Genomic DNA, 17,861 nt, shown 5'->3' with positions numbered 1-17,861 from the left:
AGGACCTCTATTCTAACAGCCAGGGAGGAAACTGGCTCATTCACTGAGCCAAAAAAACTTTGTAGAAAGATATGAAGTAGTGCAATGCAAAGTAACCAGGAATTCCAGTATATTCCCAGTTTACTGAAGTTGTTATATAGATTCTTAGGACTTTCACCACTTTTGCCTGTTTATGAAGGATTTTAATTAGAATCTGATCATGTGACATCTCTTGGAATTTGTTTACACTTATCTTTGGAAAATGCTTCTGCACTTTGGGAGTAGGTAAGGACTTTACCAACAATTCTAGATGGTCACGTGTAGAAACAAGGTCAGCGTCACTAGCAAAGATGTCTCTGCTGCTTTCCCCCCAACAACAGCATTGTCCCATCCCAAAGACATATAACTCACGTAAGTGATTTTCCCTTTTTTAATACAAAAGAAACAAGCAGACAAAACCCCGTCAGTCCCACTGCCACTTTCCCCTTGGCACCCACCCCACTGCCCTCAACTAGGAACGCAGCCTTCCCCTGCTGCTGATCCCAGAGTCAGTTTTCAAAGGAACATCCAATCCCTAGTTCTCCTCAATCAAAGTTAGATCCAGATCACTAAAGTCTGGTTGGAAGAGAGTCCTTTTGCTGGCTAAGTTCCAGTTTAGTCTCCTTGCTGCTTCTGCTGCTGCTTCTGCTTCTTCCTCCTCTTCACTTTCACTAAGCACCTGGATGCAATTGCTGACAGGACTGCATGGAGCTGAGGGTGCTTGCGGGCTGCAGGCCAAGAGCCATGATGGATAGCCACCTTCTTCAGATTTGTCTAACTGACAGACAGCTCCTGCGAATGGTTTCTGTCAAACAGAACAATGGAAATTTATACACATTTTTGTTTTTACTGTTGTTACGTAAGGGCTTTTCAATCATATTCATGATATGCTGTGCTCTCAGGTGTATCTCAGTCATAGCTCGTTCACCTCTCTTTATGAAGAGAAATTCATTCTGGCTTCTGAGGACAGGAGAGCTATTGTGGGCTTCACATACAAGCACCATTGGGAAGTTACTATGGACTGTGCAGATGGTTAGCTGAGCCAGACTTTAATTTTTCAACACTATTTTCAGCACAGACTTAAGTGGGACTATTCTAAAAGACTATTCTAGCAAAGGCTTTCTGAACCCATTCCAGCCTTATAATCTGCACTTCCAATGGCCCCTTTCCCCAGAACAGTCTTGTTAATGTAAATCTATGCTCTCCCCAACCATGTTTTTATATCACTCTCAGGCAGCCATAGTCTAGTTCCACCAACTTCAACAGTAAATTACTACACTTTTGTACTGTTTGCAGTACATTTCAATTGGTTCAATTGGCTCAAGCTCGGTAGTTCAGCAGTTAGAGCCCTAGTGCTGCATGATGGTCCCTGCCAACCTAGCAGTTCGAAAGCAAGAAATTGCAAGTAGATAAATAGGTACCACTTCGGTGGGAAGGTAACAGCGTTCCATGTGCCTCTGTGTCTCGTCATGCCGGCCACATGACCACGGAAACGTCTTCGGACAGCGCTGGCTCTTTGGCTTGGAAACAGAGGTGAGCACCACATCCCTAGAGTCACTTTGCCTTTTTCATGCAAAGAAGAAAAGCAGTAGTAAGAACAGACTCCTTTACACTGTGTATGGAGGATGCTACCTTCAGAAGGTTTTGTTTTGTACAGCACACACCACAAATTGCCTATACACACACACACACACACACATATATATATATATACACACATATATATATATACACACACACACACAGAGCAAATATGTTTTGCTGCCATCCTACCCATAAATCTTAATGCCATAGATCGCTCCCAACTCCTTCTCACTGTTCACTGCAATGCTCTTGAGCCATCTCACAGTAACATACCGTTTCCCCGAAAATAAGACCTACCCCCAAAATAAGCCCTAGCAGGATTTCTATGCATTTGTGGTATAAGCCCTAGTGTGTCTTCTTGAGAAAAAATAAATATAAGACAGTGTCTTATTTTCGGGGAAACACGGTATTACTGGCTCTAGTTAAAAGGCAGAGGTCAAGAGAACCATGTTCTTTGTTAAACAGGCAGCCCTCTGCTTTACTTCAGAAGCAGACAGTTGGTCCCTACTAATCTAGTCCACCAGTTTTTCCTTCCTATGACCCTACCTAACATTCTCTGAAGATGAATGGATAGTGCCTGCTTCCTTCCCTACCTGATTCATCTTGTAGAAATCAAGTGAGGGTCTGTGCCACCTCACTTCCTCATCATGGCGCCGCTTGAGACCACATTTCCTGGTGTCCAGGTCACATGGTTGTGAGCGGCTGCGAGGGAGGCTGTGCTGGTGTCGAAGCAGCTCTGGTGTGGAGGTGGTAGAGCTTCGTGGAGACGGCAGAAATCTGACAGGTGACAGGGAGAAACGTCGTTGCAAAGGGTAGGGCTGCAAAGTCTCTCCAGTCTCCCACTGTACACTAGCTGGGGATTCTCGGGACAGAGCCAGACTGAAGAAAGGTGGGCTTCTGCCACCACCAGCACCATCTTGAACACACTGATGAGAGGCACTGGGGGCAGGATTGAAACAAGATCTGTTGGCTCCCTGGGCCAGGTTCTGGGGTCGAACTGCCAAAGTGTCCCCTCCACTGTTGTCCCGACGTTTGATGTGTGTCCACACTTTGGAGCCCAGGGGCCTCCAGATAGTCTGCCAACGTGAGAGATCTTCGGGCACTGAAAGTGAACGGCAGTGTCTTTTGGTGGGGGGCACAGAAGCCTTTTCTGAGACTGATGAGTTGGTGGCCAGTGTTTGGGATATGAGGCTGTTCTGAGGACTGTTGTCTGGGCTGCAGGGGGGCAGGGGAAGGCTCAAGCTGGAGTGTTGGTCGAGGCCTGTGCTGTCCTGAAGATGGATCTTTGGACAGGGAGTCAAGTCCCTCCATGAAGCTCCCTCTGCAAGAAATACCAAAAATAAAAGATTACAAGGTAAGTGCCCCTACTGCAACCCCAATACACATCCCAGACATCCACAATTACATCTCGTGAAATGAAAGGCATCAGCACTCTGATCTGTCTTTAGAAATGTATCAGATAGCATGGGCACCCTTGAACACACATGAAATACCCCAAAAAAGGTTTCTGTACTGCCACACAAGAGGGTGGGCACAGAATTCTTCCAGACAATGGCTTTATGTTGGTAGCTTGGAATTGACTCCAATTTTTACAGTACATTTCCCTCTGGCCAACAGAACCTGTGGTCTGGCCTGATCATTATCACTCTCAAGTAATGAGCAACCCACAAGGACACCCAAATGGGGCATGTTTACCAGTTGCTCCTTGGTCCACAAAACTATGATGTCTATGCTTTTCCTTCCTACGATGCATAAGACATCCCTGAACTCAAGAAATAGTTTTCTTACCAAGTTAGGCATATGTTGATCAGAGGAAATGAATAAAGCTGATGGGAACAAAAGGAATTTAGTTACTTTTTCTATCAGTTATGGCTGGGGCAACATATCAGGTAAAGAAGATGACAAGACTTCCCCAGTTACAGGAACTGAACAATGAGAACAGTTGGCTGGCTGACTCAACACAAATTAAGAGAGATCAAAATGAAACAGAGGAGTAATTGGAAGTATTAACCCTTCCTGCCTCTTTTACATATTGCAATGAGTAGCATCACTGGGGTTAAGGTGGCTTTTCATGTTCATAACCAGCAAACCATCAACTTCAACAATGCTCTGCAATGTTCCTCTAACAAAACAACAAGATGTTCTTAATTACACAGGTCTTCCAGACTCCTTTGCCACCACTGCAGATGTAACCAAAGCTAGTACTCACTATTTTCAAATGAGTGAACAGAAGGCATGCAGCTCTGAAGCAAATCCATAAGAGAACAATAAACAGAATTCATTCAAGAGCTAGCTGTGTCTGACAGCTATAAGACAAAGCTTTCTAAAAATAATAAAGCTAAAATGGATTATTTCATTCAAAATGTACTAAAAATTAGTTGACATCAGCTTTTTAAAAACTGAAACAAGAGGACCAATGGAAAAGCCAGAACCAAACATGTCACAATAAAAGAGAAGAGCAGGCAAAGGACAATAATCTCATGAAACAAAAAGAAGGCTTCAGACAGGACAAAAAAGGATGAGTTTACTTTTTCCTGTATGTTTCACAGGAAATCACAAAAATATCCTCCATGAACTCCAGAAGAGCAGCCATATTAATCTGCAGCATCTTTGAAACCTGTAGTCTTTTAAAAACTACTATATACACTTGGGCACACGCTTACATGGACTAGAGTCTTTTAAGATGTCACAGGATTATTTGTTTATATCCTCTTTGGGCACACCATCTGAACAGTATGATATGGAAGGAAAAGCTCCCTGAACTCCAGTCATCCAGTCCAAAATCCTCATACTGCCAGGTTAGTGATGCCCAGTATCTCAAACAGGGATGATCAGCAAACAAGTTTAAAACCAACTGACTCAGGCTTTAGCTTAATTCAGTCCAAGAAATGCATTTTACATGCACATACAAGTAATTAAGTGGCACATATTCTAATTCTAACCTCCAGAGCACAAAGTTGTCACAGTCAGATCGCTGTGCAACATGGTTGTAACACAAAAGTCCAGAACAGCTGCAAAACTGACTCACTTTGGGAGAGAACACTTACTTTCTCTCTTGTAGACAACTGTGCCTAGAAGAGAATGTGCTTGCAAATGAAGGTGTTACTTTAGAGTGAATGACTGAAAGCTATTTTATTCCAGGCTCAGTATCAGGACTACTCTGAGGGAATTTCCTGCACATGTTAGAAAATGGCTTTTTTGCTTCATTTAAGAGATGCAAAAGAGCCAGTTACAGCTATTTTGGCTTGGCAAACTTGTGAAGGTTTTCCAACACATAGTAAGATTGATTATATACCAACATTCTCTTTGAGCCAATAGCTATAAAAACCCAACAGCATTGTGGTACAGGGTAGTTACTCATTTTTAAATTAGAAACGTAACCTCTACCTCAATCGTTCTACTTACATGCATAATTAGGGCATTCATGATTTAAGTGCTCAAATCAAGGATTTTTTACCCCAGTGGCATTCTACCAACATAATCCTCCTGCTGCACTATACTTTTTAACAAATAACTCAATATTGGCAATATTTATATGGCAGCATTTATATAACCAGAATACCAGTAGTGGTACTTGGTCACATATATAAAGTTTTTAGTGTGGGCAGTGTCCAATACAAATATTGTAAAACTCAGCTATATTTGTTAGATACAGCAGTGATAATTGCCAGTACGAAATGGGAGACAGAAAGGTACAATGTTAGCACGAACCATTTTAGAAACTACTAAAAACAACAAAATGTTTTTCTTCTTTTACCGGGAGAATTAAGCATTAAGTAGATTTAGCAGTCTCTTTCCTTGATTCTTCAGAGGTAGAATAAAGTAATGAAGAAAAAAATGCAGGTAACTTGTTTTTTTACCAAAAAAAAAGCTACTTTCACTGTTCAGGGAAGCCTTCCTGTCACTGACCCTGGTAAATGCTGATTTTAAAAACTAATCCATCATTGATACTACATTTGGACCAAGCTTTCATTTTATGTGAAAGTGGTATCACAAGATACATGGTCTCCACATGAAAGCCTGGAAAATAGGTGAATTTTATTAGCCACAGGGTACACATAGAGAACATCAGAAGATAAAAAAACCAGACAAGAGAGAAATGGATGTAGGCACAAAAGGTGGAAGTCCAGCCAGATGCTCTTACCAGGTGCTATCTGGAAGGGGCTGCCACAGGTGGCCACATCAGCATGATCAGGCAAAGGCTAGGGAGGGAAACACAAGGAGTCACCACATCACAGCAGCAACCAGTTCTCACAAGTGCCTCCAACTCTGTCATTCCCACCATATGACCTATGGTAATAGGTTGATACCAGCTACATGATTTCATCGACATTTGGATATCTTACTCTGTCTGAATTCCCTGGTACCTACCTCCCAGTCAGCACACCTGCCCAAAGAAGACTTTGAAACAATTCTCATGATGATATCCTTATTCTCAAGCCATCCTCTACTAAGATTCTACACATCTTTAAGTCTTCCTTTGGTGCCATGCCTTTACTAGATTCAAGACGCCAAATTTAAGAATGCCTTCTCAGAAAAGTTGAAAAGGTAAGTCAAGAAATTAACTTGGAACAAATCAAAGTATGTACTAAAGCATATTCTTCTTTCATTGTATTTCACTGTTCTTTCATGACTGGAAGCTCACTGAGGCAACCAAGTACCTCATATCCTCATTTACCTTTCTACAGGCCTGCTCTCTTAATAATGGAAGAGCTCGAGTCTAAACACAGTAAAACCTACTAAAACTCACCACCTACATAAAACAAGTAGCTAAATTTTAACGCACACACACACACACCCCAATTCCTTGTTTGGCAATAATTCCCAAACACTAATTAAAATCTCAGGACCTCATAAATGGTTATAATAAGGGAGTATTCCTGCAACTTTTACCCCATTTTACAGTGTCTGGTTTATTTATTTATGACATTTATACCCTCTCTTTCTACCCAATCAGCCAATAATTAAAACAGCATAATAAAAGTACACCATAAAACCAATTAAAAACCATAGCTAAAAATACATATACAGAACAAAATACAGAAAATTAAAACATAAGGCAGGCAGGAATGATTGGAGTAATGCCAGACAAAACAGAAAAGACTTCACGCACTGGCAGAAGGCAGAGATAGCAGGGGATAGACGAATACCCTGAGGAAGGAGTTCCATAACATTGGTACCATGACCAAGAAGGCCCTTTCTGAGGTGCTAACTGTCTACCCTCAGAACGTGGGAGCACCCAAAGCAAGGCCTCAAAGGATGACCACAGCTGTCAGGTCACATAGAAATAGGTGGTCCTTAAAGAATGCTGTCCTGCACATTCCTTGGACAGCAAAGGTGACAAACAAGCAAGTATTGGAGCACATAAAGCCAGACATGTCATTGGAAGGAAAAATCATAAAACAGCAACTGACTTCTTTCAGCCATGTCATGTGGAAGAATTACTAGAAAAAGCAATTATGCTTGGATTGGTTAGTGGCAAAAAGAAACTGGGCCACCAAAGAACATGGTGGCTAGACACCATAAAAGTCGACACCAGCCTGAGCATGGAACAATTCAAAGAAACAGTACAAGATCGGAAAACATGGAGAAAGCTGGCCCATAGAGTTGCCAAGAGTTGGATATGACAGAATGGCTAACAACAAATTATGTTGGTCCCAGACTGTATACAGCTTTAAAGGTCAAAATCAACATCTTGGATTGGGACTGGGGGGGACGGGGGACTGAGAGCCAGTGCATAAGGACCACGACTGAAGTGATATGGTCCCTATGTCCCATTCCAGTCAGCATCCTAGCTACAGGGGTTTATGCTAACTGAAGCTTCCAAAGACTTTTCAAAGGCAGCCCATGTAGAGTGCATTTTAATAACTGCAGTAACCTAATATAAATGTTACCAAAGCATGCATCACACCGGCAAGATCTTTTCTGCCCAGGAAAGTTCACAGGTGGTTAACTAGCTGAAGCTGGTAAAAGGCACTCCTAAGCATGAAGACCACCAGCTTATCCACCAGCATGCTTGGGTCCAACAGCACCATCACCCTATGGACCTACTCCTTCAGCGGGAGTGCAATCCCATCCATAGCAAGAGGCACATCAAATCCTGGATTGGTCCTTCCACCCACCAGTAATTTCCACCCTTTTCAGTTAAGCTTCAGCTTATTAGCTCATATCCATTCCAAAACTGCCACCAGGCACCATTTCACAGTTCCTCAACCTCCCTGGGATCAGCTGGAAGCATGAGAGGTGGATGTCATCTACATATTGGGGGCAACTCAGCCAAAACCTCTGGATGACCTCACCTAGTGTCTTCATATAGACGAAAAAGAGCACAGTAGGTAAGATGGAACCCTGTTGTACTCCATAAGCCAAAGGCCAAGGAGCCAAGCAGCATTAATCTAGCACTACCTTCTGATACCTACCCTCAAGGTAGGACTGAAACCACGACAAAACAGTGCCTCCCATCCAGAAGGATACTATGACCAATGGTATCGAAAGCCACTGAAAGATCCAGGAGGATCAATAGGGCCACAGTCCCACTGTCCATCTCCCAGTGCAGGTTATCTCCCATATTCAGGCTTGAAACTAGACTGGAAAGTCTTCCAAAATGCTGATGATACAATTTGTCTCCTAGCATTATCCAGAAAGTTAAAGTGCATAAGGCTGAAGTGAAGCGATTTTAAACTCCAAGGACCATCAGGCTCCCTAACGCAGAGCTTCGTCTGCTCAGACAAACCCCTGTATGAAAAGGTGAATGTGAATTCTGTTCCCAGCTGCACTTTTAATGCTACTTTGCTGTTTTAACTAGTTTCCAGGCAAAACAACACTGCTGCTACAGAATCAAGATGGACTCCAGACCAAAAACAATTAGAGTGTACATGCTTCATAGTCCTCTGGTTCATTCTCTTTAAAATTAAATTTTGCCATATGAGTAAATTGGTTTCCAATTAAGGCCAATGTATCTAGGTTGTTCCTTTTTTACTACTGATTCTGACCTTGACCAGAGAACAGATCCAAAAATCATAGATACAGAAACACTTTAGATTTAATATAGGTGGCTAGGAGACAAGGCAGATAGAACACTTGCACTCAAGCTAGATATTAGTGAGAGACTTGGAAAAATACAGAGTTATTCTAGACTCTTTAAACAAGGAAGTTGGTATGACAGCTAAAGGAAAGAATCTGGAGCCTGGAAGACAGGAAATCAAAGTCTTTCCCTGCTCTCCTTGATTATATCCACTGCAAGTGCAAACTCGAATAATATTCTGAACAGCAAAGAAATATATTAATATTTTGTAGATTCCCCCATCTAACACATACACACTTTCCTCCCCCTCTCTTTCTCTAGCAAAATGGCTTCTCTAATCTCAATATCACAATGGTAAAAGCCATTCTGCCCCTTTTCTGTTCTGAGAAGGAACAGTCCAGCCATAGGTCTGCTAACTTGGGCACATGTGCATGTGGGACATGCTACTGCAGGGCTACAACATGCATCCATGATACTTCTGTAGTCCACATGTGTGTATACTGTTAGACCATGCTTGCTTTTCCCCTAACCCTATTTGTCTACATCACAGATCGGCCATTTCATGACCAGCACAGTAAAACAATAACTAAATAGCTAATTTCTTGACCCCATGGTTGTGGGGGGAAATGGAAGTGTATAGGCAGGCTTTGACAAACACCTTGACAAAGTATGGTTTCCTATCCAAAGAGTAGTTAGCAAGATATCTTTAGATAGCTATCTTTAGATAGCAAAGGCGCCATTTTCTCCTTATGGTGCCAAATCCATTCTTCTTTCTCTAAATCCATTCTTCTTTCTCTAAATTTTGTGACTCATTTTCTTGCAGATCCAAAACTGCCTCCCTGTTCTGTGACAAAAACAAAACAAAATGTTTTCCAGATTCTGTCAAAAGCATTTCCCAAACATGTTAAGCAACAAGAGTTAAGCAAGTCAGTTATACAATTTGTCATTCACCCACAGGAAGCAGCTGAGCACCCAAGACGCAAACTGCTCCTAAGTTAGGTGCACAGTTAACAAGCTAAGCAGCCCAGTGCTGTGTTTAGCACATATAGCTGAATGTATCTCTTACTCCTTTTAACACTAGAAGACAGAGAAGGCCATATACCCAAACTCTATAACTCTGCCATGAAGACTGCATACACAATGCTCTCTCTTTTAGCACTGGAGCAATTACTCCTTTGATGACATCTGCAGACATCTGCAGCCTCCACAGCACAAACAAAATGTTTGCTGAACACACTGCCAAACTATGGAGACTACACAAGTGGGGCTCTTAACTCTTTCATAACAAAACACTAAAAGGGAGGAAGCAGCAGGGGTGGAAGGAGTGGCAGCAGCAGCAGAAGAGAACAAAGCAGCAGACAGCCCCCCCCTCCGCCCAATTATTTACGTGGCTGAAGTAAATGTATGCAGCATTTTCTCATGTGTCTCATTTATTCCAGTTATGAAATCTGGCTTTCCTAGTAGCAAAATACGATTATACAAGCTACTGCCTCAGGCTAAGCACCTGCTAATATCATGGTCTGTTTATATGATCAAATAAGTCAAATTTCAGTTTTACTTACTACCTGAAGCCTTCCATCTACCATCACCCTAGATATACCCACAATCCTTTATTCTTCTTCTACTAGCTCCTAACCTGCTTCCCTCTACTACTACAACATAAAGAACTGCCTCATTGGATCAAAGCAATGATCCATGATCTGGCTCAGAACTTTCACTTTTGACAGTAGCCAGCATAGATGATACAAGGAAGTTCAGAAGCAGAACATGATGGAAAGATCTTTTTCCGTATGTCCTAAGCACTCTGCAATCAGACATACCAAAGCATCTCTAAATATATATGCTGTACTTCTGCCTACTGTGGCTCCTAACCAACTGTAGGTCTGCCTTCTATCCATTCATCTTAGTTTGACAGCACCACATGGTGATGAATTCCATAAATTGTGATTTGTCTCGAGTGGCATCTCTACTCTTAGGCAGCCTCCAGATTATTGTTTCTGAAAAAGATCTGCTCCAGTGTTACCAGTACTACAGCACTAGTCCTGATCAAGATTCAGCAGCTTGATAAACATCCAGTGTAATGGTGGGAACAGGAAGAGGGGAGAGACCTCCTGTGCTCCCTAATTCTAAATTGTACCTGCTTTCCCTAATCAGAAGCAACCAATAGGCAACAAATAGGTGTATGCCTTATAAAGCTGATATGGTCTCTTTTGTCCTGTCAGCTACTAAGGGTGTTATAGCATCCACCTGGAAGAATGCATCTGTTCCTTCATTATCCCCTCTGGTACCAACAACTATGGAGCTATTACATAATGGCCAAAATAACAGACAATATCTATATTCTTGAGCATCCCACTTCACAATCTAATTTTATGACTACCTATTCTTGACTTTCTTACCTCTCAAAATGTGATTCCTAGACTGGCTGAGTATTTAAACCTCTGGTAAATGACTTTAAAGATTATATACATGATTTTTATTTTTTTGCTCTGTAGGACAAGTTATTTCTTTGCCACAGTACTTTATGAGGCACATTTTTCAACCAGTTCTTTAAATAGTATTAAATCTAAATATTTGATCATTTCTGTAACATTTATTTCTATATCTTGATGAATTTCAGTACTTTAATCAGACGTATATCACAATAAAATGTATTTTGACAAAAAAGAAGAAGCAACCAATAGTCTACTCAATTTCTTCCCTGAGGGAAAGGAAGTGTCATTGTATTGCAGGGCATTGCTGAGGGGAGCAGGTAGTCTTGCATTGAGAGTTTTTTGCTTACTTTTTCTTAAAGAGCTACTTGAATGTACTGGCATACCTCCATCCTTTAATGTGATGATTTTTTAAAAAAAGTTCTAAATCTATTCTGGCCACAGGGAGACAGAGGAAAAGGGGGATGGATAAAAGACAATTATGTGTTGTGAGTGCTATCAAATAGATTGCCCATAACTGTCACAGAAAATACAGACATCTTCTGCAAAAGTGCTGATCGCATTTCTGAGAGATAATTTCAGCTTTTCCAAGGCACAGACTGATACTCAGTGAGCCAGGAGCTTGCACTAGCCTAGCGTTTGAGGGGATGTTTTTGTTTGTTTGTTTTAAGTTCTTTCAACAATGGACTCCCCATTCCATAAGCTGCTTTTGAATTTCTACTCAGTTTCAAACAGCAGTTTACCCTAGAGCACTGGCACGTATGGGCAGAGACTGCTCAAGAAAGAAAAGTTCTAAAATTTAGTTAATGGTTTGCTGGATCCTGGCCTAAGTTAAGAGCAGCTTATAACACAATACCACTCTTCCATCAACCAAAATAGAGATCTAAAGCTGAAGAGAAACTTGAAGTTACTTTTAACACTACCCTAACTTTCAATGCCAGGTCAGGGCAATCTTACCAGGCTGATGCTGAAGGATGTGCATTTCAATTCCTCCAGGCTCTGTTTCTGTAGCTGTTCAGTAATCAGGGTGATCATGGTTTCTTATCATGGAGGCCTGGTACCAGAAACCCTTGTGACTCCAGCTTCTGTCTCCTGCCACCCTTCTGCCTCCCTCAGCAAGTCCAGCCGTGTTCAAGCATCATCATTATCATCAGCTGCCACACCTACTAAACTGTTGTCTTCATCACAAGCGAGCCATGTTCCACGACATCCTCAGGGACCCTGCAACACACAGGCATTTTAATATGTGGCATACCACACTCCCTGCCACCTAGGCTTCTCTAGATTTGAAGCTCAAAAACAGAAATATACTGAGCTAGCTTTCTTATGTTACCCACATTTGCAACACTAAAGTCTGGGAAGCCAACATAGCTTATTTTGCACTATGTCTTCCCAATTAAAATTCCCTGGGCAATGATAGAGCAAAAGTTAAATAACGTTAAGTCTTTAGTATACATTAGGCTCAGCATCAGATTCTTTCTCCCATAACTTGATAATCCAAGTCCCCTTCTACAAGCTCACAGATGTTCCTACTCATCTCAGAGGCCTTATTCCTAGTGAATCCAAGCAGTATAGTCTTCCACCATCTCTGCCCCATTTTATCACCTTAACAATTCTGTGAAGTAGATTAGGGTGGAGAGATGATAAACTGGCCCAGTGTCATCCAGTGAGCTTTGTAAGTATATGGAGATTCGAATCCAGGCTCAACACTCCATCCATCACACCAGTTCTTTAACTCTCACTTTCAGCATGTTGCTTACCTATTTTATTTCAGAAGTCCCTTCAAGCTCCAGCCCTATGATTGCTTTCTGAGGGTACAGGCCAAAGAATCAGGACAACATTCCCACCTGTACCATCCTATTCCTACTAAGGTCTAGTCTAGTGCCTCCTTCCCTTTAATATCCCAGGGAACAGAGTTTGGCTCATGAGGGCCATTCTACTGTAAATGGTTAAATTCATAAAGATTCAATCCAAGAAAAGGCTTCTTCACATGCACAATGAGAAAAGAAAGTGCTAGCACCAAGGGGGAAAGCACCAGCATTTGAGTGCCATGGAAAACAAAGAACTCCTCTTCAACCTCTGCGAACTTTCATAGCATTCTGCTCCCTTTGCTTTTTTCATTACATTCTAAAGACAGCCCACTTGTCTTCCAGTCTGAACTGTATCCCCTCAGATGCTTTTTCAGCTGTGGCCCATGCACATCAAAAGCACTTAAGTACTAAAGCCTTATTTAATACTGGTTTTCTGTAGTCTGTGAGGACTGCAAACACACTGAAGTCTGGGCCTTTAATTATTAAGATACAATGTCCCCAGATAAGAAAGCATAAAATATTGTGACTCTGAATCAGAACCATGGCCCATAATCTCTGATTTCCAGCTGGCCAGCATTCAAGACTCCAGAGGAAATCGCAAGATCCACTATGATTGATGATTTTCTTGATTATTTGACATTTCCACTTTTATCCAGGCTTGAAGCCTCTCTTGATCTGCACAAAATCTCAGCATCAGACTGTCCACAACTTTAACAGCAATGGATATTTATCACCCATAAAATTCTACTTCAAAGGTCTGAGATTCCAAGGCATCTTCTCAAAAATTGTTAATCTGCCCTTTTTATTAACATTTTCTTGTACAAGTCAGAATACCTCCTGTACTGCTTTCACTAAGGATTTATGAATAGTGCCAAGGTGTGTTTTTCTTAGCCAAAACCTTCACTAAAGTTAAAAGAGAAAGAGAGGGAGGGAGGGGAAGAGAGAGAGAGAATATAAAGGCAGCCTACTAATAGTGCTGATTCTTAACTTTGGGAAGACAAATTAATAGGAATAATAATTCATTTAGTAATTAATGTATCAGAATACTTCATCTGATACTGCAGTTCTTAATGAAGTCTATCCCCAGAAGAATTCTTGAAAGTAGGTAACTATGGTTTCTATTTTACAAATACGTAATTTAGTCAAAGAAATCTTGACTTATTCAAGACCACCCAGAAAGTCTGGCTAAAAAGCTGATTTTGAACCCAGGATTTTAAAATCCAAGTCAGACACTGACTACCGTGTTTGTAGGTTGAGGAATCCTTCCTACCCCTAAATATATATAATGTTTTAAAGAGTCTTATAATATCTGCCTTTACTAGTGTCATCCATCTTCTGAAATTCAACATTCTATTAGCAAATCTTGCCCAAGTATTATTTTTCTACGTAAATACACATTCAGGAGTGACTTTTGCATTCACAAACAGTCACAAGAGGAACTGTCCTGAGACTACAGGGGAAAGCCTGCAATCAGGCAAGGCCTGAGAAAATTAGTAGAACAAGGTATCCTGGGGGAGGGGGAGGGAGAAGAGAAAAGAGAGCTCACAAAGACCCAAGTTGCATTTATTTGAGGTGAAAGGAACTGGCAATTTACTACAGGGGGGGGACTAAGCAACCCACAGCTTTATTAATGTTACCAGTTTAAATAAAAATATTGAAATATTGAAATGATAAACATTCCAAGTATAGCAATATTGTACAAAGAGAGAGAAAAAGAAAAGCCATTTGAGAGTCATGTAACAAACTGAAATAAGATTGCTCATATTCATCCTCTCCTACATCTGTCTCCCTCTCTCCACTGTTTGTTATAGATTGTACACTCCTTAAGGGCAGGGACCTGGCTTTTTTTGTTTATGAAATTCTATAAAGTGCCATGCACATTGACAGTATCTATAATCCCTCCTCTGGTAAACAAAAACTACAGCTTTACAAAGATACCCACAAGGATGCCCAGGTAGTTTCCTTACATTCTTATCATTAATCTAGTCAGCATAGAAATAGATTTTCTACTTCCATGAGTGACCAACCATTAATCTTTCATCGGCTGTTCATTTTACATACCTACATTTTGGATTCTCTAGACTAATCTAGACAGCTTCTACTATCAACCATCTCCCATATTCCCCAGAACTATAATCCTGATTAATTTTTCATCTGATACAGAGTACTGGATTTAGATCTGAAAGACTGAAATTCAAACCCATGCTTAGTCATGAAGCTTCTTGGGTGGCCTTGGATAAGTACTATCTCCTTCACTACACCCTGGCAGGACTGTTGAGAGGATAAAATGAGATAAAAGATGTAACCGTAACTCACCCTAAGCCCTGAGGATAGGGGAGAAATCCACAGAAATAGTTACACAAAGCCTCATCTAATATGCCAAATACCTTGTGGTTATTCTTCACTAGCAGGCATGTTACTAAATTATGCTTGCCCTTTGTTTCCTGCCCTTAGGCAACTGGTTACAGTACTTTGCATCTCGTTCCACTCCTACTTTCTTTAACAGCTTCAGGCCACAGCCCTTTAGAAAGCCCAGCTAAATCAAACCCCTTGACCCGATGGCTTTTGAAACAAGTTCAGATCATTTCAAAAGGAAGCCTTCCTCTCCAAACTTACAGGATTTCACAAATACTCGATTCCTTCGTCTCAAGTTACCCATTTGCCAAACACAAAAATACAGGCAGGCTTGAAGCAACCGGGAAAAACCTCCAGCCGCGTTGCCAGACGCACAGTGCAAGCCTCCATGACATGATTTTGCCATGCAGGGAGATTAAACTGCGTTTTAAGAATGGGTCCCAACAACCTAGTTTTAGGAATGCATCCACAGGGGACGCAATACTTAACAAAGCATAGCTATCCCATCCTCCACTGAGGGAGCCACTTTCCCACTTCCCAAGGAAGGCCCTCCATTCCACCCCAAATTCTCACACAGATGCATTCACACACAAGAGCGCACTACCAAAGCGACATCCTGTCTGGAAACCCCAACATTACCCCCTTCAAGCCAGTCAATTTAAACCCTCATAAACAAAACAGCCCTAGCTTTATAATCTCCTTTACCTTACATTAAATACCTTCTATAGACATATCACAAAGACACCCCCCCCCCAGAAGATGCCAGAAAACCACCGCTGCTGGCACCACCGAAATCCGTAATACACCCCCCAAATATTTCAGCAACCCCCACACCCCCCCCCGCGCGCGCTTTTGCCAGCCCCCCCCCCCCCGCACCTTCACTGCTAAACACCCCCGGGACCGACCATCCGCCAAGGAGGAGGTTCCCGGGCTCTAGCCCCACCACCCACCACCGTCGTCCTCCTCTGCCCCGGCGGCCCGGGCTCCCAGCCCCACCACCCCCCGCAGGAGCCTCTGCTCCCCCCCTTCACTCGGGAGTGGACCGACCCGCTGAGCCCAAACCACCCACACAAAAAAGGGGGGGACATCAGGTAGCGCAGAAAGAACCTACGGGACCATTTGAGAAAGGCAGCCGGACATCTGTAGATCCACCCCAACCCACGCTCCCCCTTGGTGCAGCATAACGGCCGATCTTCCCACGATTCTGGATCCTGCCTCAACACCATACTCTTTTTCTCCCCTTCTATGGCCCATACCACGTAGCAAAGCATGATGGGAGATGTAGTTCGACGTTGCTCTCCTGGAGAATGGTATTTGTGTCTCTTCCACCCCACCCCCCACCCCTGGCCCTTACTTCTGCGGCCAAGAAGCATTTTCTAACTCCGTAGGGTACTTAATTTGAGCCAGATGCGGTCACAAGCTATGCTTTCGGGAGCAAGACTCAGCCATGTTCAGTGGGACAATACATTTGTATTGAGTCCCCCCCCCGTGCCTCTCTTTATTAAGTAGCTTTTAGATATCTGAAGTAAAACTTACACACTCAGGGAGCTTAGCTTTGAGCCTCAGCTGTTTTTTTTGCACAAAGCAAGAACCATTTAGGTACCTATCTGAGACAAGAATGAGCAACCGGTGGCAAAGTTATACTAAAGCTCCTTAGCTCCATGTACTCCAACTGCAGGAAAGCAATTAAACCTATTCCTCTTTGTTTCTCTAACTTGCCAATGCTTCACTTTAAAACACATGGATATAGAGTGGAATACATTGTAGGAAATGCTAGCTAGGAAAGCCTGAGTGTAGCCCTTAAGGCCAGCTTTGAAGGGCTAGGCACCTCCTACTTTGACATTGGGCACTTCATGCTTAATCACAAGTAAATGTACAGTTATGCAATCACCCTTCCTTGACTACTACAACTTTTATTTTTGAACAAGAAGTGTATTTGATGGAATAGCCACAAGCCTTGTTTCTTATCCCCCTTTCTTCCAACACCCTGAAACTTACACCCATGAGTGTTAATATCCCCAGTCAATCAAGCAATCAAAATACAATAATACAATAAAGCTTTTTATCAACTGTTTTTAATCGAGACGAAGTGGTAGGCAGGGATGCTCTTGTTTCCCAAAGCAGTTCAGGGACAATGTTTACCCTCTTATTGCTCAAACCACACTCAGGAACTGTTTGACTTCCATAATAGTCATAATAGTCACCACTGTCCTTCCACCCAAGCCACACCCATATAATAGAAATGTGACCAAAGATACACGAAGTAGTTAATCATGTATTGACTCAATGTATATGAAGACTGGACAAAGAGAAGCTGAGTACCAGGACAGCTGTAGAGATAGGCTAGATCCCCTACAATCTTAGGGATGTCACAGCAAAATAACTGGGAAGGTGCACAAGCAGGGTAGAGACATGAAAGGCTCGTGCCTGTCTCAGGTATTTCCCTCATTTAAACAATGCCTTCTCAAGGGTGTCAAGCTCCGCCATATTCTCAGGACATGACATCTACACTCAGGACAGAGGGAACAGTCTTCTCTGTGTTCAACAAAGTTCCCCCCATTGGAGTGATCATTCTCAGGCAGCCATGGAACAAAGTGACGAGAAGCTGACAATCTAACAACCTAAAAAAAACACAAA

At 42.2% G+C, this 17,861-nt stretch overlaps 1 protein-coding gene across 2 annotated transcripts; it reads right to left on the bottom strand.

The window, feature by feature from the left end:
- Positions 1 to 408: 408 nt before the first annotated feature.
- On the bottom strand, positions 409 to 16,408 carry FAM53C (family with sequence similarity 53 member C). 2 transcript variants are annotated; one of them, XM_015407388.1, is made up of 5 exons: positions 16,336 to 16,408; positions 12,016 to 12,279; positions 5,747 to 5,804; positions 2,196 to 2,923; positions 409 to 823 (listed from the first exon to the last, which is right to left on the bottom strand). In XM_015407388.1, exons 2-5 carry the CDS (start codon positions 12,091 to 12,093, stop codon positions 554 to 556), a joined length of 1,134 nt encoding a protein of 377 aa, XP_015262874.1. In that variant the 5' UTR covers positions 12,094 to 12,279; positions 16,336 to 16,408; the 3' UTR covers positions 409 to 553. The 2 variants fall into 2 exon arrangements, with proteins under 2 accessions (XP_015262874.1, XP_015262875.1); XM_015407389.1 differs by lacking the exon at positions 5,747 to 5,804.
- Between the last annotated feature and the right edge of the window lie 1,453 nt (positions 16,409 to 17,861).

This window comes from Gekko japonicus, unplaced genomic scaffold (assembly GCF_001447785.1).
Source record: "Gekko japonicus isolate JY-2015 unplaced genomic scaffold, Gekko_japonicus_V1.1 scaffold298, whole genome shotgun sequence".
Taxonomy (NCBI): domain Eukaryota; kingdom Metazoa; phylum Chordata; class Lepidosauria; order Squamata; family Gekkonidae; genus Gekko; species Gekko japonicus.
The sequence above is the reverse complement of the archived record's forward strand: the minus strand, read 5'-3'. Positions and strand labels throughout refer to the sequence as shown.

Bases quoted from the DNA above. Each gene is read 5' to 3' on its own strand.
- FAM53C (XM_015407388.1), bottom strand. From the start codon at position 12,093: ATGATCACCCTGATTACTGAACAGCTACAGAAACAGAGCCTGGAGGAA. The intron at 5,805-12,015 runs GTAAGATTGCCC...TTCCCTCCCTAG, and splicing joins CATCCTTCAGCATCAGCCTG to CCTTTGCCTGATCATGCTGA. The intron at 824-2,195 runs GTAGGGAAGGAA...TCTGTTTGACAG, and splicing joins ATTTCTACAAGATGAATCAG to AAACCATTCGCAGGAGCTGT.